At 39.4% G+C, this 21845-nt stretch overlaps 1 protein-coding gene across 4 annotated transcripts in view; it reads right to left on the bottom strand.

Moving 5' to 3' along the window:
- LOC117216798 (venom dipeptidyl peptidase 4-like) overlaps nt 1-21845 on the bottom strand; it is a 303125-nt gene that overhangs the window by 258228 nt on the left and 23052 nt on the right. For 3 of the 4 annotated variants that reach the window (XM_033463831.1, XM_033463833.1, XM_033463832.1), the window contains one exon: nt 5456-5675. In XM_033463831.1, the coding sequence (XP_033319722.1) occupies nt 5456-5675 (220 nt within the window). Of the gene's footprint in view, nt 1-5455; nt 5676-20747; nt 20905-21845 lie in introns of those variants that run through there. The other variant, XM_033463830.1, reaches the window with a different exon arrangement.

Here is a 21845-nt window from a genome sequence, read left to right as displayed (position 1 = left end):
GAAAAGCAAGCGACTGTACGCAGGATACGGCCTGTATCAAGGGATTAAGAAAAACAAACGCGAAAAACGGAAAACTACGGCACGACAATCACGGACGAGGGTTCGTTGTTTTTTGTCGCGAATTCTCCGCTGAGATTTTCGGGTTCGCGAGCGACGGGTGGTCGAAGGAAAAAAAGATAGCGCCGTGATTAATTCCCCTACGTGACCAGCCGCTCATCAAGGCGGTAATTCAGTGATTGTTGAAAATGATGTTTGCCATACGTAATGGCGCAAATCGATAGGCTCGTATAAGCAGAGGGAAATTAACGTCGTGCCATCCGGTACACAGGACGCGCACGCTAGATACAACCGGCATCGAAACCCTCAATTTGCGGCAATAGCCTGAGCCTCTCGCAGCAAGGGACGACTCTCTCGCCAGATCCATGATCCCTCGCTTGCTAATTACTACCTACGTCAAATTCCCCCTATTGCAAACTGCTGCGTCCGACAACCGCAATAAAGATTTCGCCGATTAATCGAGATTTCGACCGGTGAATCTCCGGCCGGCCGTCTCTCGCCAACCGATGTCTCCGTTGTTACATCGTTAGAAATTTCACACTGCGGAGCAGTGGAAATCGGATATATTGGGTTGGCAACTAAGTGATTGCGGCTTCTGCCAATACCACCCGATGAAAAAAATCCCCAATCACTTAGTTACCAAGCCAATAGTATTCCAAGTGGAATTAATTAGCGTCAGGGAATTAACGCGTACTTGTTTGAATGTACGCGTGAATACATAGGGATTCGAGAGCAGGGTCGATCGATCGAACAGCGCTCGTAGAAAATACCGTGGCTGTCAAAATCGAGAAACTTGGATCTTTTATGGGGAATATTCCACGTAGCGACGGGAATACCGTGATATAGAATTCGAATGGGATTTAATTGCTTGGTAGATTATTAACCTGTGACGAATGAGCCATCAATATCTTAATGGTCCTTCCGCAGAATATTAGAGAAGAAGACGTGCGTGGCAACGTTCGCGGTTGCCTAACAAACGCGTGGATAGTGGGAATATCGGGGGGCGCGAAAAAGGAAAAGAATCCAAGCATAAATATTACGGGAATAGTCCGCAGTAAAGCATCGGATCAAACGTAAATATTACGGGCATAGTCCGTAGTAAATGATCGAACCAAAAGTAAATATTACGGGCGTAGTTCGATGATCGGGCCAAATATAATATATAATATATAATAGCTTGTTTACGTTTTCGGCCCAAAATTCGTAAATCGTAGCTTAAGGGGTTATTTAACGCACTACGACGAATAACACCTCAAACCAGTTAGCTATTGCGACCACTTTGAAAAGCGTGGAATCGCAGAAAGTAAGCGACGACGAGCATACTCGTCGAACGCAAAATATTTGTGGCCGTTGGGGGCGACAAATGAAACAAATGGGACAAAAGAAGCATTGGCGTTTTAACAGCGAAGAGAGAAGTCAACGGTAACCGAGAATTGTGCGAAACGAGTTGAAGGCAAAGATCGTTGAATAAATCTATTGCCGAACACCGACGAGTATTTCTTTGCTTAAATCAACCCTACACCGCTTCAGAACAAAGATGCAATGAAACGACTGTTTTGTTTTTCAATTTTCTTACGATTTATTGCGATTTACCGCACTGACTACATTGCTATTTAAACAATAAATTGTAACCACTTTGTACGCGTGACGGATATGCTCGTCGTAACACGAAATAGTAGCATTTCTTCGTGACGAGTATACTCGTCAGGAACAGCTAGTTAGCTGTTAACTTCACTGCCGAGAGGGCAGGGACACAGCGCAGTAGACGCTGGAGCTACACCCTGCGGCACGTCATAGGAGAAAGACTGACCCCCTCGGCGAATATAGAAGCGATGTTGAGAGGGTCACAGGAATACGAGGCCGTCCGCCTCTTTCGCGAGCGAGTTATGCTCGCGAAGGAGCGAGCAGAAAAGGAGAGTAAGAAAAACTCTCACCCTTGTAGGATAAGACGATGGAGACGGATGGCAGTCAGGCGGCCTAGAGCCGCTTCATCGCCGTCCCAACGGACCACGACTGAAAGGGGCGATAGCGCTAGGCTCCTAGGGGCAATGGCCCACCCCTTCCCCCCTAACGCCAAATTTAACAGTCAGAGAATTATTAGGACTAGCTCGGACAAGAGGACGCGGGAAGGAGGTGCAACAGAAGATAATTCACGAGAGGTTCCTGGAGCACTCCTGTCATACACGTAGGATGGTCATCGTGGAGTTTTAGTCGGTAGGAGTCCGACACTACTCTGCTGTTACCCGATTATTAATAACAGCGGAGTGTCCATGAGGATTTCTCCACATGCAGAAAAAAAGAAGAGTTAGCTGTTAACTTAATCATTTGATTAATAACGCTGGAGGATGGACAACGTCGCTTCTGCGGAGGAAAATACAAGCGCCGATAGAAACGTTGGTTAATCGTTTCTTGGCTTTTGTCTATTTAGACGGATGCCAGGTATCCACACGAATGGGACACTGAGTTTTCTTTGCGATTAAGAAATTCAGCACTTCTTACAGTACACTTTTCTTTTCCAAGAATTTCGACTGCATTAATGCGTAAGTTTTCTTCCCCTCCTCAAGAACTTGTTTCTTGACACTTGCAGTGTTTCCTACGAGAGTTTTTCAACTCGCTTTTTTCAAATTGGGTCGTGTCTATCGAAGAAATTATCTCTGATTTCTGTAGAGATAATTGATAAACCTTTAACAATATCGATATAATTAATTTAAACGTAGATCGTTTGATAGAAATTTCGTGTTGCTTTTATCATACGAAACGAAGGGAATGGGAGGAATGTACATTAGAACTTAAAGACGGATTTAAATTTCAGTTGATAGAGATTGGCTTACTTCTGCGTGAATCGAATAGGATCAACAGAACCAATGACGATAATTAACGTCCTTCTTTTCTTCCTATTTCTTTCTTTCTAATTTTATCGAAATTGTTTTTTTTTTTTTTTTTTAACAGAGACTTCGATCAAAAGTAAGCAAGAGGATTCCATAGCAGTCTGATAGTATCGCGTAATAATACGAAATATTCTGCTCGTGTCCTTGTGTCGTGTAGGCAGTACGACGGAAGGTTGTGGTGAGGATGAAAAGTTAAAGTTGAAGTGTCAACGAACTCCAAGAAATAATTAAGAACCGCATCAATTTATCATGAAATGAGTGATAAATTAGCTGAATGCTGTATGATCCTCGTGAAATGTGCGCAGCAAGGTAGTGTATCTACAGATACAATAATTTAAATTTATGGAGAAAATTTAACTGCGTTTTTCAAAAAAAGGGATCGTGTACTATCTCCTCTATTATTTAAGAGCATACTACAATTACAATGGGGGGGGTAACCGGCAGCTAGCTCTTTTATTGGTAGATTTTGCGTTTGAAAGCAAATATGCTTTTGAATTTTCAACACTTTTTTATAATAATGGTCGATTAGTTCATTTAGATACCAGACATTCTGATGTAAGAATAAAACTGGGGAAAACGTTATACAGAAGTACTATAACTACGCCCCAAGAAGTGTCACCGGGGTCACTAAATGACTCATAGATATTTTAGGTTAGTACCAAGTACGGAATAGTGTCGTATCCCTATACGACGTCAAGCTTCTGGACGAGTATTTCGCATCTATAGAGGACACTATTGGCAGCAACCTCGATTGAGTCACTATATCCCAACTTCCAAGCGTTCCATCGCTTCCTGAAGGTCTGCATTCTCTATTCCCTCCTTCTATTTTACTTCTTTATTTGTCTATGTGATTTTATTCATCTAGTAGGAAATTTGATCGGAACTCCGATCTAAAATACTAGATAATAAAATTTCATCAGAAGGAGATTTCAAAATGAAATTGAAACGAGACTAAGGTGACATTTTGAAGTTTTATTTTCAACAGTGAAGACTGACGTACTTTGACAAGGCTATACGCTATGATCGATTATATTTAGAATTCCTATTACGATAAACTGACCAGTCACTTTTCACTTGATTTCGAAAGAAAAGGTCACTTTATGCTTTAGGCACCTCATTATAATTCATCTCCCCAGCAAAACGGCTTTCTTACGCTGGCTGAGATCCAAGAAGTGCGATCAACTGACAATCGCAGAGGAATTGCGCCTGTTTATATAAACTCGTACTCTCAAAGATGCAAATAACGTAACAGAAATTTGATTATATCTCTAGAAAATTATCTTTCACAAAAGTTGTAATATTTAATCAGTACTAACAGTCTCCACTAAAGATAACGACAAAGACAGATTGAGAATCCAAAATCTAAAGCATAGTAAAGCATCTTTTGTTGAAACTGAGAAGCGTCCAATTCTCGTGCAGAAAACCACAGGAATTCTACCTCTCTCATAAACCTAATCTTCCATGCAGCACATAACATACGGATTAATAACCCAAGATCGAATGCATAGTTTTAGCAATCTCCATGTGGCGGCACGGGCCACGGAACTTTTCAACGGCTCCGGATACAAAGCGCGACGCCGCCAAAGCGCAGCAATGTATCATCGATATCTTCACACTCTTTCCGCCGAATTCTCGGAAGAGCATACACGTGCCAGCACAGGCGGCACATCTAATGAATGCATGCTAGTGGGGATATCGATGGGCTACGAAGGGAAGAATCTGCGCGATCCGAAACAAAAGCAGAGTCAGTCTGTCTTGCGCCATTAAAAGTGTAACTCCTCGGTATTATTTGCATAGCAACGCGTCGAATGATCTCTCGGTGTCTATCGTTATTTGTTAGTTGTTACCTGTTGTCTGTTAAGTGTAATTGTTGATTATTAATTGTTAACTCTGATTGTTGATTAGTACTAATAAACTGTTGTTCGTAAAAACACCAATAGTAGTTCCTTACGCACCTATCACTATACTACCTCATCCATTTTCATTTACTGAAACTGAAAAAATGCGATCTTGGTCGAAAAACCCAAAAGAATTCTCTTCGGAAAAGCTAATCTTCTAACTTATAAGCTGAAAACGCAACATCCAATGCGTAGTAACAGTAATCCTCATCAGTCAGAAGAAATATGCTTTAGCGAAACTGAAAATAATGCGATCTTGGTCCGGAAAGCCACAAAAATGTTCTCCTAAAAGGCTAATCTTCCATAGAACGCCTAAGATGCAAACCGAAAACCTAAAGTCTAACGCACGGTAACGTTAATGCTCGTCAACAAAAGGAAATATCCTTTGCTAAAACTGAAGAAGATGCAATCTTGGTCCAACAAGAGCTATGTCTGTTCTTCAGAAAAGCTGATTTTCCATCATGCAGCGATATGAGATATTTTTATTGTGGAAGAAATAATCCGCATCTGGCGAAATCAAGCGTCGCGCGCGGTCTACTCGCAATTTTTCGCCAAACGGTCCAGAGAACGAGTAGTATTTCACGGGCCGTGGAAGAAATATAAGATATTTACCACTGATCCACGTGCCGTTGAAGCTCTTCGGAGATAACGAGCCCGCCAGCCATTCTTCAAGAGAAATACCAGGTGCGGCTGGCGTACTCGAGCCGGAGGAATCCGGGCTTCCGGTTAGAAGAATCGTCGCCGCGACGACTAAGCCGAGCACGACCACGCCGACCAAGCAAGCGGCCAGCAATCGTCGCCAATTCCGCTGCTTGTTCTTCGTCATCAGGTCCTGGAACAATTACCAACACTGGTGTTATACCTGGTCCACTTCGCTCGCAACGAAGTGCACGTGTTCTTTACTCTGCGTTTTGTCTTGGCTGGGAAAGTTAGGAAGCCGACAGATGTTAAAGACAGCAAAATGTTAAGGAGAGCAAGTGGTGTTGCGAGGTTTACGACGAGGATTAAAGATGCTTCATCGTTTACGGTTTTGTGGTTTGTTAGTTTACGGATCGAAGAATTCGTCGTATTAATCGTCTAATTATTTGACACGTTATACCGATGTCGGAGACAGGTGGAGCGTAGACCTTTCCTCGTACATGGCAGAAGAAAGGTTAATTGTTAATTAGATGTCATCGATACGGACGATTACAATTAAATTTGCGGGTTTTTACGCAAAGTTATATTTTTCTAGGTAGGAAATCGTTTTATTTAAATATTACAGAGTATTGTAGAAAATTTGTTTGTAATGTAGAACATTTCTTTGAACGTATTGCACGCATTCTGTGCAATTTGGCATTTTCAAATTTCCTGCAAATGTCTGCAGTCTAATTATAATTAACATGGCCTGACAAAAGTAAATCGCTATATGTAGTTTACTATGAGAAATTTGCAAAAGTGCGAGGAAAGGGGGAATATATTTGATCGATCGATTGAATCAACTGATGATACTTCTCGCTATAGTAACGACAAAATTCTTCGATCAGAATGGGAAATTATTGGTTGGATGATCAATCGCAGTCAAATAGAGATAAAGATACAACTATGGAAGATTAACAGGGTAAATGGCGACCGATCGAACGCTTTCGTAATATATTTCTAAACGTTGAGTTTCTTATTTCTAAGAAAGCATGAAATCGTTTCGCTACTTATCGCTGATACAAACGTGTCACCTTTTTTCTTCTATCCTGACCTGGGAAAAAAATCCATTTGAACTGGTAACAATTCTTCGTATTCTTTCGTGTTTACCTTTGGAATCTTTTCAGCGCGACGTTTAACTTCCCTGATGAGAAATTCATTCGTGCATTTCCTCGACCATGGAAAGCATTTCAGGGCAAGATGAAAGCTACGTTAAGCCACGTTCACACGAGGCAAATTTGCACGATTACAATCACGTTTTTATTTTTTGCATCATATATGAATACTATCGACTTTTAAAGAGCCACAATAATAAACGTATTATTACGTAGACAATTAGAATTAATTCAGACGAAAATAAACAGCTATATATAATTTTATTTCTTTTCTAAGACGAATGAGAAGAATTGCAAGCGAAATCCATTCGCAGGCCGAAATTAAACAAATAGTAACAATTGTTCGTAATCTCGTCATTACCCGAAAACAGTGCCAATTTTTGAAAATCCACCGAGACGATTTTTCTGTATAAATAAAAAATAGTAAAATCGTTTCCTTTGTTATTTTACTCGCAACGAGGAAAACTCGCAGAACAGACAGAGGTGAAGAACCTCTAACGCGAAAAGCAAAACGAACAACCGGTCAACTTCTTCCCCGACCGAGCCACATCCGCAAGCAAAAGCGGAAACTCCGCGAAGCGACCAACGTTTCGATTTCTACGACGGTTGCACCGACCCCACTGCCATTCCATTCGCGACAGGATCGATCGACACTCGTGCGGTGAACCGCGATCGTTCCATTCCATTCATCCGTTTGATTCTGTGTGAGGATGGCCTAAGGGTTGCGGCACGCGCGATCAACTTTGAATGCAACGGGTAATTCTAAGAACGGACGAGAGGATTCGCCTGGAATAATCATCGTTTGAGCCGTAGCGTGCAATTTTTATATGACAAATCGAGAACGCACGCGGTTGTCTTTTTAATGCAATTCTTTCTTGGCTGTGTAATAATAAATGCTTTTAATACAGCGGAGAAATTGGCAGCAGGAGAAGGAAAGTGAAGAAAAGAAAAACAGTAAAGGAGGCTGAGAACGAAGACTTACAGATGGATCACAGTCTTAATTATTCGATTATTTAATCGTCTGATCGTAGTAGCTTCGGGTACGTACTAATTAATTGGAAACTATGGGATTCGTTTCGAACAATGGCAAAGACGCGTGCCACGAGGATACGTTAGAATATTACGTAGCAAAAAGAGCAGATTTAATATACATTCGTGTTTGATATATTTAAGTTCAAATTGACTCGAGGCTGAGCACCATGCTGAGTTTACTTTTAGTTTTAATTCCAACTTAGCGAGATTATAAGCATAGGAAGATAAGTTTCGTGTTACTTACGTTAGCATGTGAGATAAGATATTTGCGAATGGGGATGTAATCACGGAGGCGTACATCACAAATAAATAACAATATATCTTTTCGCCAGTCTAATACCATATCTTACGTTTTTAATGCGATACGGTGCGAAACACAAGATAGGCAGCGAAAGGAAGCAACTGCTTCTATAAATACGAAAACATACACAATATACTATACAATACAATACGCCCATGCAATATACAATAAATATTCGTGAATGCGTGAAATCAATCCTTTGAATAGTTCATTTAAACAAACGAATGTCCATTTGCATAGTACATTGTTGTCGGATTAAAATAGAAAATAACGATCCTTTCGAAACTTTGATAAATTCGTTCGCACGTAGCAAGCCATTAAACTAATTCAATTTTAAATTGGTCGCTAAAGAGATTGTAATTCAAATAAAATCGCCTAAATGGAATTTTATCTGCACGAAGGATAATTATATTCCTACCTTGTCTGTAATATAGAGGAATTTCTGATCCTCGTTTGTACATAGATTTATTCGAATAATCGTCCGGATGACTGGTTGTTCGCAAGTAAACCACCGTGAGAGGGTGGCACCTTTCACCTGAGTATTCCTAACGCTACCACGATAAATCTAGATATCCGAGAGTTTCGTGAGAGAAATAGTAGAAACGGTTGAACAGAAGTGGATAAGTGACAGAGGGATTCTTTGCGTTTAGAATTCCCCATCGCGAGTATTTCCGCTAGCCTACGTGTGTCTATGTGGTACGCTTAATTCTTCGAACCTTGGAGGCGCAATTTCAACGTTCGCGTACTTATACGTATACTTTAACGAGTTGTTAAGAGTTCAGTGAATGAAGTTTGTTCTTTGGCAAAGACTGGTCTTAAGTTTAGTAGGGGATTGTTCTTTTCAGAAATTTTTCAGAAACAGACGTCGAAGAAAGGCTGGTGTTATTAAGCGTCGACAAAACTGGTCTTAAATCTGCAGATTTTCAAAATATTTACATACGTACCGGGTTTTCCACATTTCTGAATAATTCATTCGGCAGAGACGGATAAGCATAGTAGGTCAACTTGATTCTCGAAGAAACTCTACTCGACGAAACAGGACTCCAGCGTTATTTATACGTATTATACTCGTACATATACTTTAACGAGTTACTAAGTGACTAAAGAATAAAGTTTTCATAGAACTGATCTTAAGCTTTGTACGGAATCCTTTTTAAAAAATTTGTCGTCTCTTTCGCAGACATCAAAGTACGAACGCTTGTGCTATTGGAAATTGATAAGACTGGCCTTACATCGATGAACTGGAATTGATAAATCTCATCTTCGGAATATTCGTGCACTGAACTTTCCATATTTATGAATGATTTGCTTAGAGCTAGATAAGTGACAAATGGGATACCTTGCTCTTAGAATTTTCCCATCGCGAATATTCCAACTCGTCTTACAGTAGGTCATTTAGTTCTCGGCATTCTTGCACTTGTCGTGATCAATAAAAAAATTTATCCGCCACGATAAATCACACGGATTATCCCCTCGTGGGGATTATAGTATTTTTTAAGCGGTCGAAGGATCGTTGGAGAATTTACGGGTAGCGAAGGAAAATGAAATCGTGCTGCGAAGCTCGTGTAATAAAGAGTATAATAAAACGGTGGGATCTTCAGAAATCTCACAGCCACGTACAGCTTCATCCAAAAGTCGTTACCTGATAATTTACATCTGTTTCTTCCGTGTAAGTATCGTTATTTTTTTTTTTGAAATAAAGACGCATATTTTTATCGGACGTTACGATTACTATTTTCATCGAAGTTTCGTTATTGGATGAAAAAAATGCGAAAAACACGTATTTCCTATTTTCGTTCGTAGCTCGCATACACAAATTTCCGCGCGAATGGATTACTCGGTAAAAGAAATTGCTAAGAATTATTATTTGAACAAAATTTGTTAAGGCTTCAGAACGACTTGAATCTACGTTCGATAATATGCAATTTAAAACATGAAAATTGTTTTTAAATTCCCTATTTCGCAGGGTATTCTGAAAGAAAAAAGAAATCAGCACTTCTCGTTCCGCCTTTGAGAATAGCCTTCACCCTTTCACGTACTATTCGCCGACTATTTCATTACGGGTAAATTCCATTAAAATTCCTTGAATCAGAGAAAACCTAATTTTTGTAGAAAAGAACAAAGCAGAAAATTTCCTATTCGACACAATAGAGACGAGGGAAGTTCTTTGTGGCTCAATCTTCCATCCGCCACAATATTCTTCCTGCACATTAATTTGTCAAAGAACCTATAACCCACTCGTACAGAGAGCAATGATATAAAGTGCCACGTTCGTGGAACCTAGCTTTTAGATGAAAAATGTTAGCTCTACGGTTCGGTAAAATGTTTTATTTCGTTCAACCGCTGTATATTATTGAAGTGATTAACTTGGGAAAAACGTAACATGATCTATGAATCTCAGCGACATAGTATGACATGACCCAATTACTTTTTCAACAAATTTCAATTCTACACGTGTATGGGTTTCTAGTATAATATCGAATCTAGTCGCGAATATTCCCGATATAATTCACTTGAAACAAATGTCAAATGACTAGTCGATCAATTTTTCGGAGAATTTCCTACCGTACCGTCCAGCAGTCTCTTCCTATTCGTATTTTATTCTACCTACGTAAAAGACAATCGAAATCGCGTTATATCGTTCTTTATTCGCACATCCTTTTTATCCATAGATATAATAAAGATATAATTAAGTAATACAACACACATATAATATCAAGATTATTGACATATGTATAATTTTATGTGCTGGACTGAGTTAGCTGCGTAGTAGTGATACTTGTGTGTGGAAGTATGTGTGTGCGCGGCGTCTCGAAAACAAAGGAATGTAAACTGTTCAGTTAACAGTCCGGTGTGGAAGAAGGTGAGACGCGTGCAAGTGTATCGATGAATATCTTCGAAATCATTTATCAAAGAAATATGTAACTATTTTAATATAAATTCTACGCGTAAATTTAACGTTCCTATGCCATTATTTCGGCAATTAAGATCCAAAATTCTCAAGAAAGATATTCCTTAAATTAAAACGATTTAATCGAACCAACGTCTCCGAAGAGACCTCCGTCCGTGCTCAACTTGCAGATATTCGCAAGAAACCAACGAATATGTTAGAAAATACTGAAAATTAACAACATCGAGCGAAGAGAATAACACGCCGATTATAAAAATGTTAGATGATATCGTGTTCCGTGGCACGATTGTCACATTGAAAGACGAAAAACTCCGTTTTAGCGTCAGTGTAGTCTGTTGTCAGAGGAATTGTCATCGAGTACGATCGTTTGTAGCAGCAGGATGGATCACCGCGCATATGGACAGGTATAAAACTTTTACGAGCATAATTGAGGATTCGCAGCCACTCCGGAAGAACGATAAGAAATATATGGTTGAAACGTGAGGTAATATCCAGCTGGTGTTATTACGACGCCCTTTGGATTCTATATTCTTGGAGAAGTAACAGGCTAATGTATGTCTTTAACGGTGCAAGTTAAACGATCCTCAACACCGTACTTATAAGCCTCTTTTATCAAAATTAAATTTCCCTCTCCCCGCGGGCTCATCCATTCTCAAAGAAGCCCATTAGCAGCGCGTATGGATGAAAAAGGCCTTTCATTAAACAGAATCTCGCCGAACAAAATAATTATTTTCTAAAGGCAACTTTATCTCTGTTGCCTTTTTCACTCGTAAAGGGGAACGGTATCGAATGTTCGCGGTTTTTGCAAACTTCGCTCGGATTGTTTTACACTTCGTGTTACACCGGATTTACGTACTTTGACCATCACGCTGCTTTCCGTCGATATCATTTGTCGCAGGATCCTCAAATATTTATGGAAACAGTTTTCTAAAACGACTCGTTTCATCCCGAACCTGTGATCTATCTGTAATATCTCTGACAACCGGTTTTCTGCTTTAATACTCTTAGAGTCTATGATCTTTTTATCGATACTGCGAGATTCTTTTTCGAATCTTTTTGGACGTATCTTTCGAAACGTTTCATTTATTATGCAATTTCGTTGGAATTTCGTGATTTAGTATTCCGACGTGGATATGTAAGTTACCCGAAGCCAATGGTTCTTCGCTATCCTAATTAAACCCTTGCTCTTATCTTCTCGTATAAAATTACAAAATTCTTACAATATTCCTATATACAGCGTGTTCAAATAATACGTTCTCTGCTTCATAGATTTTTACAAAACTGTAACCGCGAAGTCTACGATTCCTCATTGTGTCAAATTTCTCCTAAAAAAAGTGACGTTATTCTTTGTTCCTACCGTAGAAGCATTTTAAAACGATTCATTTTCCTTCGTGTACCTAATTCATAAAGACCGTACTACCGCGTTCTACTTTCCTAAAAAGTCCTGCCGTTTTACGTATTATATTTTCTGTTCCTTTGTATGAAATTCGATCGTAACTTTAACAGGTCTCCATTTACAAAGATATTATGGATGTATACTAAAGATCTTGCGTCCGTGAATCTGAAAGTGGCTATCAAATAAAGAAAGAAAGCGCGAAGTGAATTTCTATGGAAAAATGGCAAAGAAGGACTGGATTCGTTGAGGATAAAACGATCTTGAAAATCAGAAGGCGAAAAGAGGTGCGAAAGTAAATCTCATTTATCGAAACTGATGAGACGATATTCTGGAAGAAATTCGACCGGTTAACGATCGATACGAGAACCGGTGGATGCTTTCTGTCGCCACCTTTAAAGTGCTTCTAACCATTTTTTCTGATTTACGCGAGCACCGGTCGTCGAGATTTATCGGGACGTCGCATAAAAGGGTAACGGGATTCGAATACGCAAGAAAAGAGACATAACTTTTTTCCGTACAATTACCTTCTTACGAGATTCTATGAAATATCTATGAAGAAATTTATTGAACCGATCGACAAGTTTTGTCTACTTTTTGCTGCGATAAAGAAAAGTCGACTTCCTTAACTGAAATGTTTATCAATCGATCTACGAATTAATTACTATTTCATTGCTATATAAATAAATGTATAAATTGATTGCTATTTATCAGTCGTAATCCATTAACGTAAAACTATTATTCGTTCTAAGTATCGTTTAGTATTTGCGGAACATAATTCTCGTTACGCAAATCAATATGGAATTTTCTCTCTTGCCAAGCATTTTGTTAAACGTCTAAACATCCATCGTTACGAAGTTTCTGAAATTATCTTTTCATTAAAAATATACCATTAACCGAATTGTACGCGGTAGTAGCGTTGCCAGAATGTATACCTCGCGATTTTGTCGATTGAAACAAATATTTATCGACATGCAAACATCAAATTGTAAATATTCAAATAAAATACAACGACGAAACTTTCCGATGTATCTAAAATAAACAAGAATATAAATCTATTCACAACAGTCGGCGAAAAATTGTTTCGTTTGGTCTTTCGCGTCAAAATCATCGTCCGCAATTGCTTTTTTTTCATTGCAAATGAAATTAACAATGTTTGTATGGCCAATTCTTCCACGAACTATACGAACAATCGTACAAGCGAATTATTTCTGTCGCCGTTTTAATTAACAAGGGAGCAGGTTTCTGGTAGGACACGTCGTGAAAGATATCACCATGTGTTTCGCAAAAATGGTAACGCGCCTTAATTCAACACGTGATATAATCCTCGCAGACGTAAACGCGTATCGATTTGCTATTTTTCTTTTCATTCCGACTGCGTTATAACCGTTCCTCTCTAAATATATTTTAAACGCCGCATTGTGCCCCAGCGATTTATAAATCGAGAAATATCTGTTCGAACAATAGTTGTCCATAAAAGATGAGAGAAAAATATCTCGGCTTTAAAGCAATATATATATATGTACACATACACACAACATTATATACGTATATATACCTGTGCGGTTGATTAAAGCAAAAGAAGTATGTATATACTCGGTGCAAGGAGCTAGATGGGGGAAAGTAAAGCAGCGGATCTGCGCGATACGCGCACATCATTATGAATGAACCCCGAGTTACTGTAATTACAGAATTTTAATTGGACTCTGGCAACTACGAAAGTTGTAGGTCGAACGGGAGCAGCAAACTCTAGCCGTAAATCAATTTCATTAAAATATTCCCAATTATATAAAAATATTAGCGGGAACGAGCTGCGTTTTAATACGACGGTCTCTTTTAATTCGGACAGTTTTAACTATTCCCAAGGTTCCTAGAGTTTGCGTTTCGAAACGTATCGCGTGATCGACCGGAAGTAAATAAAACGCATCGCGTTAGCGAATTTTATTTCCAGGAAAATTGTGCAGAATTAATGGAAAACACGGTGTACGAATTATTCTGCAAACCGGTATTGATCAAGCATTTATGAATTTAGTCGGCAACCTACTATTGCTATACTATACTACTATCAACTCACGTACCTGAGATTTTAAATAAATACTCCAGAATTCAAGATTTCGAAAGTTATTAGGTTGTCCGAAAAGTGTCTTTCTTTTACAGACGCGTCTTTTACAACGATGCATATTTATACAAACATGAAACCTAATTTGTCGAACGTTGTGATCTTTAGTTTGATAGAACGAAATGGATCGGACGTAATTCGACAAAATAATATAAAACGGAAAATTTTGTGCATTCGTTATTTCCTTATAAAACGAAAGAAACTTTTCGGACGACCTAATAAAAATCCTAAAGAAAAATTCACTCGTCTAAGAATGTAACTGAGAAATAAATTACCTGCTTGAAAATTCGGTTATCAGGTGCGCTCAAAATTCAGGTACTCGGGAAATTGCCGAATTCTCGGGTATTCGGAAACTCGGGTACTCGGAAACTCGGGTACTCGGAAACTCAGGTACTCGGGAAATTTAGGTACGAAAATTTGGTTACCAGACAACTCATATATCTACAAACATATACACAGAAACTAGAGAACTTGACTTTCTGAGAAACTGAGAATGTCGCGTGGTTTAGACGCAGAAAAGCGTGTTAAAAACGCGGAAATTATTCGTACAATCCTAATAGTGATGTTATTTGATCGTTATTTTAGATGTTATTAGATCGTTAGTTTAATTCAATTAATACTAATCCTCGTATGCGATCAATGTTATTGCTATATCCGAAATATGATAGGAAGACGGTCCAAATCAAATTACGAAAATCCAAATCCGATATCAATATCAAAGATAATTTTGACGTAGCATTGGTGAAAAACCTATTGAATTTCGTAATTGCTGTCACATTTCGCAAGAGACTGACTCGTCACGTTTCTCACCTGTAGCATTCCACCATTTACCATGTTTGATGTTCACTTTATAACTTTAGAATGTCGCGGCTGATTGGCATCGAATCACCTTTGCAAGATCGCCGTAGCAGCAACAGGATTTAATAATATGCAAAGTCATTCTTAGCGTGTTTTTAATGAACCGAATAATCGTTCATCGCGGATCCAGCCTGATGACTAGAGCGTCCTAATTATTCGTAGTCATCGATAGCGAGTAGAGGTCGTGTTATTATGTGTATTTAATGAGTAATTAATACAGCAGTGTAATATACCAAAAGATATATTCGTGTATAATTATCGTATGTTCAGGATTATGTATTAATTTGTAATAGCATATTTTCCATATTGAAACGCTTACGGCGATGATCGAACGACGAAACCTATTTTACCTGAAAGCAAAATCGACTTCCTCCTTCTTCTTTTTTCCCCTCATTACTTTCTTTTCTTTTTTTACTCGTTGAAACGTGTATTTGCCGGAACGCGCGTCAATTTAGAAACTTCGACAGACTTCCGTTGAAATAAACGATCGATTTATCGTGACTGGACCGTATTCAAAACCAATTACTAATCGAGCACCGTGAACATTTGCACCGGGAACTTCCACAATGCTGCCGGTTGAATGACCTGGTTCGCATCCGTGTGAAAGAGGTATTAATCTCCGAAGGGTGAGCACATCTCTTCGCATCTTCGTTCGCTTGGCTGGCTTTCACTGGGAGATAGGCATAGGCACTTAATTGCATCCTTTCTCTTCGCGATGTTGAATACCGAAGCACCTACTTACCTGTTCTTCGTACGCCAGTTCCACGACGATAGGTGCGTTCCTGTATCAATGCTGTTTGACCTTTTCAACTCAGCGTCTCAATGGTGAAATTGCACGTACCAACTTGCCGTACCTTTGTAACGGTATCCGTAGAAATAGGATTCCGGTGAAATCCGTATCGTAATGATTTTTGCGTCTGTTTACAACCCTTTCACATCCGACGTCGCGTGCAGACAATATCGCACTTTAACGAGTCGTCGAGTATCCGAGTCATAAACGCGTTTGTTTTTCGGTAAAACTGGTCTTCAGTTTCAGCGTACCGTGCTCTTGCTTGTGAAAATGTCGGAGAAATCGTGCTTTTGTGTTATTTTATTATTTTTTTTAGTTGTCGATAAAAAGATGTTTTTCCCGGGGTTCAGCTTCTCCGGAAAGGCGAGATAGTTTAGTTTCTTAGAAAGTCAAGTTCTTTCTACTTGCGAACGGTGTTTCGTTATACAGTTCGATCGTTCTATGCAAAGTTCAAAATTGTATTTTAAAACGTTGAAGCGTAGGTGAGTGAAATAATAGCACGCTACGTGCAGTCGTCGATTAAAGTGTCATTAAGCCGCGTGAGTTAACTCACGAGACTGGTACGTGTGAGCCACGAATGGGACAGAAATTGCATGCTTCTAATATCAGCGTGGTCTTCCTTTTACATTTTTCTTTTTCTTTCCTGTACAGATAGCATCGAGGAACAATGGAAGAATAGATTGCAACAGTACCGTAGCTCGATGCATCGTCGTCGTTCTAAAGGCAGTGTTCGCATCTCAACCTTGACGACTTTCACATGCAAGTGTTGCCTAATCCGTAAATTCGACCCTGACAAACGGGACCGGTTCCAGGTGCAACTATGATATCCCGTTGGTTTTCCAATGTCCTTGCATAATCGTGCAATAAAAGTACTCCACTTTGCGATTAAATGTTACTCCAGTTCATTGAATCGCTCTTAATTGAATCGTACTTTTTTTATCGATAGGAAATGTCACAAGTTCGAACAGATACGACAGGATAATTGTTAGCACGGTTTCTCGTTACGACAAAGATTTTTTTCAGAGCAGCTACTCTTCCGATTGAAACGAAAATTAGTTAAAATACAAATTGAAGGAGTTGCTGTGTGGTTGTCCAACGTTTACGAACATTGCATGGAATCTTCGAATCATTTTCTATGGTAGAACAATTTCTTAAATTCGAGGAACATACGAAAGGATCGTTAACGACGTGATTTCTCATTTTCACGGTGTCACAGCTTTTTATTTCGAACGTCAAACTCGAAGAAAATTGAAACGTACGTATATCATACATAATGTGTATAATATACAACACGTTCGGAAACGTCAAAGTGCACAGTGGACTCCTATATGCCATTTTCCTACAGGTGCCATTTTCGAATCTGCTTATGTAAAATAAATTAAATACGGAGAACGCAACATGATCACTTACGACTATCAAACGGCTTCTACGAAGCGAAACTTTCGTATTGGAAATAACTTTGTATTCATGAATACATATTGAACTTGATCCCACCAGTGCTCGCGAGATATAATACCCGTTTTTCGAAAATGTATCTGGCCAGCCAATGTACCTATCATAAATATCGGCCTGTAATTAACCGAACTCGATCCACAACATCGTTACATATTTTGGTTTCGATAATTCGCTTTGTACATCGCATTATTCCGTATGATTAGCTGTACAGCTTCTTCGTTCGACTCTAATTTCGGACAATCGGAGCACCGGCAATTTCACGAAAAACCGATATCCCAGCATTTATCGAAACCAACGCAACTCGATATGTAATTGCGTAGATTCGCAAACCAAACCAATTTCAAAACGGAAACGATGCACGAAATGCTGCAACTTTTCGTTCGATAAGCTTCGGTGTTACATGCAAACGAGACACACGAGGGTTCCGCGATGTTTTCTTTTCTCATAGAATCGGAAAATCTAACTGCGAACAGCGTGAAAACCGTTGCCTATCCGGAGACGCGTATCCCGTGGCGTCATTATCAATTGAGTTTGCAACGCGGTCTCGCAGGAATGCGAATGTTTCACGTAACATGTATTTTCCCCCTCGTTCGCGTTTACGGCTTGTTTCCATGTAATCGTTTTATCGGATTCGGTGTCAAGGGTATGAAAAGCACTGGCTGATCAAGCAATTATTTATTAACCGGACGTGTACGTACAGTGGCCCGCGAAAGCGTTCCAACACTTGCCATAGAGAGCTTTTACATATCGAGTTCATGTTATCGAGTTCATGTAAGACGGAAACTTCCGGTGTTAATATAATCGATGATATTTAAGTTGCAAGTTACATATAGCGATATATATATATAGCAAGTAATAAAATACATTATCGATAGGTTTTTTAATTTAGGTTTCTAGCCTCAGGATGATCGCTGCCAAAAAGGTGATTACCGTTGCTCGTAATTACTCTTTCGTCGTTAATTTGCATATTTTGATGAGATTCGCGTATACCGTTACTACAAATCGACCAAAGATGAACACGTGTGTATCATTGCAAATAATGTAAAATGTATTTCGAGCGGAATTCTTCCATCCAATTTTCACTTCTGACGTTATTAATGGCAAACATATACGGCTAGTAGATATCGATAGCAACGGTAGTTAACGCGAAGCGGTATAATATAAAGTTTTGAACGTTCAAATACTCGTACACGGTTCTGTACATTGCTTTATACACGCGTTTACCAGAGTTTCGAGGTTTCTAATTAAACGAAAGGATCGATCGTTAATCATTGGAGGCATAAACAGTGGACAGATAAGGATCGCGGATATAAAGTTTCGCAGGTATATTAGTCGAAAATGATCCTAACAAGCTAAATGAAATTCCGAATAACGCGGAGAACTTAAGCTGCCGATTATTTCAAAGGATTTTAAATCCTCCGGCGATTTTATCTCTTCGTCCGTTCAACTTTCGAATAACTCGCGCAAATTGGACGAGATTTCACGTGAAATGAAAAATTAAGCTACCTAATTAATCTAAGAGGTTGAAGCCGGTGTTTCACGGAATATACATAGCTCTGTCCTGCGGCTTTTGACGTCACTTGAAGCGCACGACGGTAGTTAGAGAGTAATTTAAGCTCGTGGTAGCTGTTACAGGATAAAATTACGCGATTCTTACACGAAATAAGGAAATGACAACGGATCAATCCGTGAGATAGCACGTTTTCTAGTGTTATTAAAAATTGAACAGCTCGTAACGAAAGTAATCCTTGTCCACGTTGACCTTTCTCCGAAAGTAAACAAAATAATACTTTGGTATCGTCAATAATACTGTCGGTACGGATGAAAATAAAGATACTGTAATCAATAACGAGACTAAAAAGGCCACGTTACGAATTTAACTTCTGACTAATGAAATGTATTGTTGTTTACGAGATTGAAAAATTCAGCGAGGTTCTCGATTTATCGTGAGCTTCTCGATTAACGAGAAATCATAAAATATTAATAAGCAGTAACGAGAAACGAAATAGAAAATTGAAAATACAGGATGTTTGCGCCAGCTGGGAATGAGTAAAGGGTTTTAGTACGACGAATCGATACTCAATAACGATCGTCGTTCAAAAAAAAAAAAAAAAAAAAAAAAACGAAAAAAGAAAGATGCAAAAGCAATCCGAATCGTTTGGCGAAACGTATTCGTACTCAAACAAAGTTCGAGCAAGATCAAAGTGATTTTTTACTGTTTACAGCTTCGCATCTCACGACTGCCTTCTCAAATGATTCGTCCAATAATTCCTGCGACGCTATACAACTCTCATCGACATTGCGCGTAACGTCGAATTGCTTTTATTCGTGATTCGTCGTCGGTAAACTTAAAAGACAAAAAGAAAAGAAAAAAGGAATTTTCAACACCAACTTCGCCCGACTAACTTGTCCGTGTAACTTCGACATTCCTAACGGATTAAAAACCTAACTAAAACCAATAACGACTTACAGACACGAACTATACTTATGTGCTTCGAGCAGAAATACGTATATCGTTTACTTGTGATATATCAATATGTAATTTCTCCTGTCTCGTTGCTTATAGCTGTCGGATTCATTTGGCGAAAAAAGTAAGCGACCGCGCGTGCGCCACGACCACGCGATACGAAATTCCCTGGCATACGAAAGCAATCGCGAAATTCTCCACGAAATTGTAACGCGTACAACTACCATTCTAATGACGCGATAAAATTCCCAGGAATCTCCCTAGAATTAAACAATCGTCCCGCATTTGCTGATATACACGAGCATCTGGATGAAAATCGTTTTAAATTACGCTCGCTTAATCAGGCCAAATAGCGGCCTGATGAAAAATGCCTGACTTTCGAAATCGTTAATCGAGCAACGAGGGAAATGCCTACCTTTCTCTGTAATCGTTCGTAAGAAGTCTGACAAAATCAGAGGAACGCGTGTCTCCGGTTCATCGTACGAGCCGTTCACAGGCTAAGACGCGATATCTCCACTTGTTGAGGATTTTTTAATTTTAACGTCAAAACACTTTGACGCTTGTCTCGCACAATGTCATCAATTTTTTCTGCTTTCTGTTTCGTAGAGTTGACCGATTTGCAAATAACTAGCTCGTACATGCAGAAGGACGCAGACAACCTCGTTCCATTAAGTCGATCGAACAACACGGAACTAGCGTCGTATCGACGAGAAAAGGTGAATTTGACTGACAGCTAAAGAATAACGCGGCATTTTCGTAGAAAGTAAGAAAAAGTGAACGCTCACGTGTCGGAGGTAACGAACTGGAAACGGCATCTAAGCGGTTCGATGTGTCCCTGGTTAATCCAACTCGATACAGCCCTCTCGTATCACTTAAATAGGATTCACTGAATGGATATCGATGGAGATCGGTTGCTTCGGAAGGAAAAATCTGGCAATCGAACACGCGCGTACGATCGCACGTCCGTACGTCGCGCGACTCCTTCCTTCTCAGTCTTTCTCACGCGAGTGCCAGTTCGACAGAGTTCGGCCGTACTCGGTTTTCTTCGCCGCGGCAAATCGCCGCGCTTAGATCCCGTAGAAAGGAGAAGTTTCACCATGTGCAACGAGCAACTGCGCTGGTTTAGTCTCGTCGATTTACTCGCGTGATTTTACTTGCATTTGCAATAATTTTATACGAAATTGCAGCAAAGAACGAAACGTTGCGTGACAGTTTTGATTGAAAATTTCTATTTAGAGATACCTAGGGATATTAAAAATTTCAACCCTAAGAATTCATGGTATGAGAACTCAGGTATCTGAGATTTTAAATACGCTGGAATTTAATATTTGACGATTTAGATAGATAACAATAAAATTGCACAAAAATTTAGATACCTTGAGGTGCAATTAAATACAGAAGAATACTAAAGAATTCGAGTCCGACATTCCAGGTACTCGGTACTCATTTTCTACCCAACTGTATTTTTCTAGCGTTACAATACATTTGAAGAAATGAGCGAAATATCACAGAGAAATCTAGAAATTCGAGAGTCGCAGTAGCGTTGGTAACTCGGATATCTGACAGATTTATAGATGTTCGAGTACTAAAGAACTCAGGTACTTGGTGCGAATTCAGGTACATAAAGATTCAAAGGTATCGAAGAAGAAGATTTCAAGCCACGCAGTGCCTTTTACGCACATTTAACTGAATCACACTTAAATGAGAAGAAAAATCTCGATTTCGATTCAACACCAAAATCAAAATTCGCTGGTCACGTTCGCAAACCAATGTCAACGCGTCTTCGCGTTTTCGCGTTTCACAGCGCGGCATTGATTCAGGACATATAGTATGCGGTTTTTGCTGAAACTCGATATCGCAGGCTCCAACGCGAGTAAAAGTCT

Source organism: Bombus bifarius, unplaced genomic scaffold (assembly GCF_011952205.1).
Source record: "Bombus bifarius isolate JDL3187 unplaced genomic scaffold, Bbif_JDL3187 scf7180000007973, whole genome shotgun sequence".
Lineage (NCBI taxonomy): Eukaryota > Metazoa > Arthropoda > Insecta > Hymenoptera > Apidae > Bombus > Bombus bifarius.
The sequence above is the reverse complement of the archived record's forward strand: the minus strand, read 5'-3'. Positions and strand labels throughout refer to the sequence as shown.